Genomic DNA, 9,443 nt, shown 5'->3' with positions numbered 1-9,443 from the left:
TTCCTTTGCTCTTTGTCTTCTTTTTCTGTTGATCCACCTCAAATTCTATAGGAAATTCATCTTTCTTCTTTATTTTCTTCTTCTCTGTTCCAATCGAGTCATTTGTTTCTTTCCTGATTTTCTTCTTCTTTGTCCCAGCCATTTCGCCCGCCTTCCTTTTTTTCTTTTGCTCTTTTCCAGTGACCACGTCTACAACATTAAGTTCATTCACTTCTTTCACCCCACTATCATCATCACCAACTAAATCTTCCAATAACTTACCAATATGTCCAACTCAGATAAAGTAGCGCAAAGCTTCACACATGCTCAATCTAGGCTTTCCAATTCTTGTGGGACAGATCAATGGGTATTAGAATCTTCTTCTTTTTAAATAAATGTTTGACGATAAGCCACGGTAAGTGGGAAAGAACGGTCTTGTCCACAAATAAGAGGTCATAGGATTCATAGAGCTTTTGCTTGGCCTCGAAAGGACGGAAATTCATTTTGACCTTGGAGAGCTTGATTACCTTCAAGACTGGGATGGACTCGGGCTGGATTTTCTTCTTGGCATCCTCGAAAGTGAAGGGATTCGGACCCCAATCGCAGTTGTTGATAATGAGGTAGATCTCTTTAGAGCCGTCGAGCAGATGCAAAGGATGAGGCAACGAGATTTTAGTATAGAATTTAGGAATGAAAAATAATATTTTCGTAATATTATTAATCAAGTGTAAACTATTTATAGAATTATACAGAGAGATTGGAGGTGATTAAGACTCTACAATTTGAGTTTATCTCTAATTCAATCACTATATATTTTTATCTCTATCATTATCTTTATATCTATCTCTATGTTTATCTCTATCTCTATCATGCCCCTGCAAGATGGAGCTTCGAGAGGAGAGTCCAATCTTAATCTTAAAAAAAAGGAAGCAAGTTCTTGGAAGTGGTTTGGAGAGAGCAACGACACTGGTAGCGGCTGAGTCGAGCTGCGGAACTGAAATTGGGTAGGGCAAACGGAATCGCATCGACCAGAGGAAGAGCAACAGCACTAGAGGCGGCTGGGGTGGACAACATCATCAGGAGGAAGAGCAGCGACACTGGAGGAGGCTGGGGCGGACAAAATCACATCGTCTGGTGGAAGAGCAGTTGCACTGGAGGTAGCTGAGGCGAACGGAATCACATTGTTTGGTGGAAGAGTAGTTGCACTGGAGGTGGTTGGTGCGGACGGAATTTCATCGTCAGGTGGTAGAGCAGCGGCACTGGAGGTGGCTAGTGCAGACGGAATTGCATCGTCTGATGGAAGAGTAGCGGCACTGGAGGCGACTGGTGCAGATGAATTTCATCAGGTGGCAGAGTAGTGACACTGGAGGCGACTAGTGCGGACGAATGTTACGGTCCCGGATCTAACACAAGGATTCTTTGGGAGGATCTGCAATCTACCATGGGTTACGGGTCTTTCAAGCATTACCATAGGGGTAGTAGGAAGATATGGGGAAGACGAAGATCAATGGTGGATGAAAGAATACGTGGGTTTTTTAGGAAAACCCTAACCTCGGATCTCACCTCTTTACACTAGATTTAACCTAATTATTAATACTTCAATGTTTGTGTTTCTCATTACTCATACCCCTTAAATAGGGTTCACCCTGTTAGGGTTTATGATAAAATATTACAAAAATACCCCTATAAATAAAATATTCCAAAAATACCCCTATTGCCTAAAACTGAAATAAATAAAGTAAATTAAAGAAAACACTATAATAATAATGTTATTGAGTGCATAACAACAAAATTTCATCGTCAGGTGGCAGAGCAGCAACACTAGTGGCGGTTGGGATGGACATAATTGCATGTCTTGTAAAAAGACAGCGGTTGGGGTGGAAGTAATCGCATCGTCCGGATAGGATGAATTCATTGAGTTTTTTTTTATATATAAAAAATTGTTGCACGTGCGAAACTTACTCGTGTGAAATCCCACGTGCAAGTTTGCACGCAGTGCACGTACGTGCGCGGGATGATGCATCCAAGGGGGACATAATTTTTCCCCCTTGAACTTAGGTTGTCTCGGTGCTGCTGAGATGGGCGGCCAACGCTCTGGCTGGAGGCACGAATGATGGCGGTGAGACTGAATCGTGATGACGATATTGTCAGGAGAGTGAGTTGGAGAGAACACAGGTTTTGCGCGCCGAAGGGGGGGGGGGGGGGGGGGGGGGGGGGGGGGGGGGGAATCCTCAGCGGTCGGCAGCGGTCGGCTCTGTGGCCGTCGAGGTGAACGGCATGCGGTGGCTTGTGGTGACGGAGTGCAGTTGCGAGCAGCGAGCTACCGGTTCTGGCTGGCATTGTAAGGGCCGGTCGATAAGCGATAATTTGCAGTTGTGAGTGGCAAAGGCTTGCGGCGGCAAGCGGCGACGTCGTGTAGCTGGTTCCTTAGTGACGGCGGGCGACGATTCTTAACGGTCGACGAAGGTAAGAGACTCGTCGACTGTTGCAGAGATTTCGTGTCGCAGGACCGTCATTGGAAACTTTGAGCAGAGCAGAGACTCTATTGCGGCGATGATGACGGAATCGTCGGCAGCACACGGTGGCTTCAGGGGGAGGGGGTAAAATAGGTCAGCCGAGAGAGGGAATTGCCGGCATAGTGGATGGGGGTGACGGCGTCGAGGATGTCAGGCAAAGCGGTGGCGGTAGTTTTCTTTTTCCAAAAATACCTTTGGCAATATTGCATTGAGAAAGGGAGGAGAAAATACTAGATATGGGTGGCAGTAGTGTTTACAGCTACAGAGGCTGCTTCCAATAAAAATTTCCAGCTACGGCAGACTGGTTCTGATTAATCGATCGGAAGCTCTGATACCATATAGAATATAGGAATGAAGAATAATATTGCTGTAATTATTATTGATCAGGTGTAAACTATTTATAGAATTATATAGAAAGATTGTAGGTGATTAGGACTCTATAATTTGAGTTTATCTCTAATTCAATCACTAGTTATCTTTATCTCTATCATTATCTTTATATCTATCACTATGTTTATCTCTATCTCTATCATTTAGAAAGGTTCATGCTCGACTTTGCGGGATTCTTTTTAACCGAGAGGATGAGGTAGATGAGCTTGTTGTATTCCAGCAACTGGGCCTTCTGGTGCTTAGCCTGCGATTTTATCCATTTCATGAGTACAGTGATGGTGCAGTTGATCTTTTAGGTGCTTAACTGGGATGAAATCTTCGATGACGCCATGGACGTGAAAAGAAGCGCAATGCAGTGTAGAGGGAGGCTGAGTCGATGATTGAAAAGCCTTTTAGGGTCGAGGGCGATCCTCTAATTTCACTTTCAATCGGGAGTGAGAATTAATTCACTTTCACTTTCACTTTCCTTCATTGTGCACTAACAAACCGATTGTAGCATTTTTTTAGAATTATAGTGTGTATATTCCTAAAGAAACGAACATTAAACCCTAGATCAATAAACTAATGGAGTAAAGATGAGAATAAAGTAGATTACTTAGCAAAAGGGATGGCCAGAAAGATTGGGCCGCTGAAAATCATCAAAATACTAGACCATGCCAAGGTAGAAACAAACAAATGAACGCATGTGCACTCACTAAGGATCCAGATTCATGTAATCCCACCACCCGTGACTCCATGAAAGAAAAAGATACTACACTCTGGAGCATTGCAATTTGTTGTTTCTGTTTGTCAAGAAATTGGCTTCCACCTTCAGTTTTAGAGAGAAGAGTTAAGAGCAACACAGGAGAATTAATTGGGATAAGTGGAAACTAGATTTCAATCTACCTCTAAAATCCTTTCAACATGTTGGTCCCAAAATGCAACGACTTGTTCTATTACCTTATCCGTTATTTCTCTAAAGCTTCGTTAGTGTCCCTGGTTAGAAATTTATATCTCAGGAAAAGCTATTTTTTTTTTAATAGGATACACATTTCCAAGAAACTTTTAGATAAAATCCTATTAGTGACTTACTAGGAAAATTACATGGAAATTTTTTTAAAAATTCAAGGAAAATTAAATAGGCCTATGAGTGCAGTTTCCAAGGAAATAAAAAAATTAATAATTAATCTCATACATTACTATACTTATTCGTTAAATTTTTAGTAAAATAAAATATCAAATATAATTTTTTTTAAAAAAAATATCTAAAAAAATTGTGTCAATGAAAAATATTTAAGAATAGAAAATTTCAACGTTACATTAAAAAAATAAGAAAAATGAGTCCCTCAAAACTAGTATAACTTAGTAGACATTAACCCAAAAAAATCGTTCTATACTCTTCTAAATTAAGAAAATAAAAATTATCCTACTCATATCAAACTAATAACTCCATCATTTTTACCCCTGTAATCTATTGAAGAGAAGATAATGATGAGTCTCACAGAATTCTCAAAGTAAAAAGTCTTATAGAGCCAGAATTATTACGGAAGAAGGTCTCATATAAGAGTTTCAGTTTAAAGGTGTTTTAGTTATTATAGTCTTCTATTTATGTTCAGTTGTTTAATTATGCTAGGACTTATCTTTAAGTGTTAGTCTTTGGGTGTGATTGGGACAAAGGTAGTGTAATTGTAATTGGATTCTACTTCTTTTCCCTATTTAAATAGAGACTCATGTACCCAAATTAAAATAAGTCAGTGAAGTTTTCATCTTTTACAAAAATTCAAAATGGTTTTAGAGCAGGTTCTATGAGTTGAGTTGGTCAACCCATAGAGATAATTTGATCATTTTGTGATCTAGTATCTCTAGTAGTTTAGGTTTGTATTCTATCCTTTTTATTTCTTTTCTATCCCAATACCCATTATTTTCTTGGCATTCACACCTCCATATCAAACTTTTCATATTGAAATTATATATTTAGGGAAATATCTTCAAGTTTAATTTACAACGCTAAAAGAATTTTGGCAATTTGAGTTTTCTACAAAGAGAAATTGATATTTGAAGTAGTAAAGGTCAAACTACAAGAGGTTTGGGCAATAGTAGAAAGCTTCAACTTTGAAGCCATTTTATGCCATCAAGAATGATAATTTATATGGAGATTTATGTAATAAAATAAATATATGTAACTCCATTTTTTTACCTTATCAAACCAACCCTTAATCAGAGTTTTCTAGAAGGATATATCAATTTTGCAAGGGTCAATAGTCATGCTGGCCAAAGAAGAAAGAGTACTCAGTTCGGCCATATTACAGAGTCTAAAATCTATCAGATTTTTTCTCTCAAAATAAATATATATTATTAATTAAATTTATACTTGGATTAAATTTATTAATTCCGAAGGAGAAAATTTCATGTCAGTCTGATCTATATTTAAAGAGATATTAGCATTGGAGTAAAAAAAGGTCAAGCTACAAAATGAAGAGAATCAAGAGGTCATAAAAGATTCAAGAAAAAATATTTTTTATGTAAAATTAGATATAAAATTAAATTTGTTTTGAGTCTAGTTTCTTGAACAACAAACCATTTATGATTCTGAGCTATATTTTTGAAGATATTGATATCAAAAGTACCAAAGGTCAGTTCAACAAAAAATCTCTCATTTTTCCTATTTTCTTTCCTATTATCTCTCTAAGAATTGACGTGAATTGAGTTTCCTTTTCTCATATAATCCATGGTTTTTAGCCAATTTTTTATTTTCTCTTCCTTTAATTCCCCATCAACCTTTTACTTGGCAGTCTTTCTCCTACCATTCTCTTTTTAAAACTCTCGTTTACTCCCATTTTGGTCAACCCTTTGGATTTTCATTGATGTCTTTTTAGTGACAAGCATTACTCTCTTTAGTGATTATTATCACTATTTTTTTTGAAATCCTTTGATGTTGGGTTTGACTTTTGTTTTATCAACCATGTTTTACTTTGTGAGAGTCTCTGTCCGATTGAGTGCTTATCCTTGGGACACCTTGATGGAAGAGACAATTACTACAGCTATTTTTTTTGTTTCAATTTGGGATCATTGTCGTTACCTCCCAACTTGAGGGGAAGAATCGAAGGAGAAATATAAAGGATGAGGTAGGTGATGGAATCTACCATGATGGATTCTACAAGTTGAATCAAGTTTGGTCACATTCATTACTCTATTGTTTTGATGTATGTCCACTTCTTATTTTCTTTACATGTAAGAATTCAGATTGGAAGTTGAGTGTTGCAGTGGTTGTGCTTTATTCCGAATTCCACGTTTGAGAAGAAAAAGAATAATAATTCTACAATGATGAATTTTACGTGTTGTGATAATCAAATTTTAAGGTGACAAAATCTACCATGATGGATTCTACAAGGTGAATAAAGTCTAGTCACATTCATTACCCTATTGATTTGATGTATGTCCACTTCTTATTTTCTATGCATGTAAGAATTCAAATTGGCAGTTTAGTGTCGCAATGGTTGTGCCTTCTTCCAAATTCCACGTTTGAGAAGAAGAAGAATAATAAATCTACAATGAAAAATTCCATATGTTGTGGTATTCAAATTTTATGTTACTAGAACATCCATGTAAGGGGGAGAACAAGATAAGAACAAAAGATGAAGTTTCTTTCATCTATGAAGAATTGCATATGTGAAGAATATTTTTTTTAGAAAACAAAATTGAAGACAAAGAATCCTTTTTATTGCAAACTGAAGTTATAGACTCCATCTTGAGGAGAGTGTTGAAGAGTAGGTATGGAAGAGTCTCACATTCATAATAAGAATTTTTATAGAGACAAAATTATTATGGAAAGAGGTTGCATAGAAGAGTTTTAGTTTAAAGGTGTTTTAGTTATGATAGTCTTTTATTTATGGTCAATTGTTTAATTATGCTAGGACTTATCTTTAACTGTTATAGACTTTGGATGTAATTGGGACAAGGGTAGTTTAATTGTAATTGGATTCTACTTGTTTCCTCTATTATAAATATAAGCCTATGTACTCAAATTGCAAGAAGTCAATGAATTTTTTCTCTTTTTCATAAATTCATCATAATGCAATCATACTCATATCAAGCATTTATCGGAGGCCAATAGGAGGATAGTGTCATTGTAAATGTATGGTCATGTTAGGATAGTAAGTTGTTTTTTTATCAATGTTGGTTCAGTTAAAGGTTCACTAAGTCATTATGGGTGTTTCTCCTTGTGGTAGTTCATTAATGTTAATTAGTTGAGATGAAGGGCATTTCTTCCTCCTTGATTTCCATGAATTGAGTCATCTCTTTCCAAGATATGTCTCAACTTCATATGCTTGACCTACTCAAGCATGTAAATGGCCATAAAGGAAGAGATCCAAAAATTTACCCCATTTACCCAAAAAAAAAAATTATTTACCTCTTGAGATGCTTTAATTTCAATGAAATCTAATAAGATCAATTTACTGGCCCTCAGTTCTTTCATGACATAAATGCAAATTTCTAAAAGGATTTGTAAACTGTCTATTTCTAGGGACAACGCATAAACACAAGAGATCTTAGGGGAATGATGCTATGGTCCCTCGTCATGGATTGTGTAACACGTCGTGGGACTTGAGACTCCAGCACTTAGGGTTGAAGTACTACCCTCGTCCAGGTCTATAGGTGAACCCTTCTCTGGATCAGTGCTCGGCCAAGAGGAAAGCTCCCTCTTGGATGATGCCAACGAGTTACTGTGAAGGATAGAATACCCTAACAGCTATGCTGAACTTGCTAGACAAGAACTTCTCTTTTCTTAATCACGACAAAGAGGGTTTGTGGCCCTCTTGGTTGCTGCTCATGATAGGACTGCCAAGCTTCTATCTTAATTAACTTTGAGGACAAGTATGATAGAATCTTACCTCCTTCTTGCTGCTATTGTCGCCTCCCAAGTTGCACCAAGGCTGCTTGTGAGATGAGGGTTAAAATCCTCACTTTTCTGCTCGGTAAGGTTGGTTGGGTCCCTCTCTCTTTGCTGTTGATGAGAATGAGGATGAACCCACTCCTTGGACTCAGAAAAGGGGTAGGAACTTCCCTTTCCTTCCTCAATGTGAACCAGTGGAGAACAACTTAGGGATGATGAAAAGATGTGATGAAAAGATGTGATAGTTCTAAGGGAGAATCCAAACTCGAGTTCATCGAGGGAGACCTCAACCCTAAATCTCGTCAAAGAGAGCTCTAAGCCTGTTTAACCTAATTCTCAATGCTTGCCTTTTCTCTATTTCCTTACCCTTTAAATAGGGTTTAATGTCATAAGTGTTTTAGAGCTAAAAATTCTCATATTGCCCCCACGAACATAATCCGTACATACTTAATGAAAAATCATACTTAAAGCAATATAAAATATGAATTATAAAACTACTGAACTCGTTGAGTCATTGTCTTCTCCTTTGAGTGACTCAGTGTGCGATTGAGTCCACAACATCTGCCTCCCCTTGGAGAAAGAGTTTGTCCTCAAGCTCGTAAGTTGGGTACACCTGTCTGAAGATGTCTAACTGCTCCCAAATAGCTGTCTCTGGCTCTATTGTTGTCCACTGAACGAGAATCTCTCACTGGTCTTTGATCAAACAGACGCGTAACACTGAGGATGGTGTATGAATAACTTGTCCCTCGGCTATAGTAGGAAGGAACGGAGTGGATGTAGGAGGTGGTCCCTTATGCGATTTCAAGAGGGAGACATGGAACACATCGTGGTGCTTAGCCGTGTCGGGCAGTTGTAGTTGATAGGCCACCGATCCCACACACCGGATAATGGGGAAAGGCCCAAAAAACTTGGGGGAGAGTTTATTGCGTGATGGTCCCCCAATGGACCGTTGTTTGTGCTTTTGTAGGCGTAACCACACATAGTCCCCTACCTCGTAGGAGACATCACAATGCCCCTTGTCGTAGAGATCTTTCATACGAACCTGAGCACAACGTAGGCATTCTATGATAGTCTCCAACATCTGGTCATGATCCCTGAGTGCCTGATCAATGGTGTCCACACGGGTGAACCCTGCAGTATAAGACAAAAGGTGAGGGGTTCCCTGCCATAAAGTACCTTGAATGGAGAAGATTGCAAAGCGGAGTGGAACGAAGTGTTGTAGTAGTATTCGGCCCACGACAACCATTGAACCCACTGCTTCGGACAATCACCCACCATACACCATAGATACATCTCGATGGTATGGTTAACTACCTCGGTTTGCTCATCTTTCTGTGGATGATATGCGGAGGAGAATTTGAATTTCGTACCACTCAGATGAAAAAGTTCCCGCCAGAAAGTGCTGGTGAACACCGCATCCCTATCACTTACAATCGATTCCGGGATGCCATGTACGTGTACAATATGCTCAAATAAAATCTGTGCGACCCGTGACGCTGTATACGGATGAGCGATAGGAATAAAGTGGCCATACTTGGAGAACCGATCGACCACCATAAAGAGGACTGATTTCCCGGATGACTGTGGTAAACCATCAAAAAAATCCATCGAAATATCACCTAAGTATTTGTTTCCTTCTTTCAGAAACTATCTAATTGTCGTCCAAGAACTCTCGCTACTGTCCC

General features: G+C 38.6%; 1 protein-coding gene across 1 annotated transcript; it reads right to left on the bottom strand.

Moving 5' to 3' along the window:
• Positions 1–257: 257 nt before the first annotated feature.
• On the bottom strand, positions 258–3,150 carry LOC137962056 (uncharacterized). The gene is given in 2 exon segments (XM_068808771.1): positions 258–711; positions 3,050–3,150. Coding segments are annotated over 2 exon segments (555 nt in total).
• Between the last annotated feature and the right edge of the window lie 6,293 nt (positions 3,151–9,443).

The sequence above is a fragment of the Aristolochia californica genome, unplaced genomic scaffold (assembly GCF_029961685.1).
Source record: "Aristolochia californica isolate CCGP_79_NKW_82.1479 unplaced genomic scaffold, dmAriCali1.0.hap1 SCAF_4, whole genome shotgun sequence".
Classification (NCBI taxonomy): domain Eukaryota; kingdom Viridiplantae; phylum Streptophyta; class Magnoliopsida; order Piperales; family Aristolochiaceae; genus Aristolochia; species Aristolochia californica.
The sequence above is the reverse complement of the archived record's forward strand: the minus strand, read 5'-3'. Positions and strand labels throughout refer to the sequence as shown.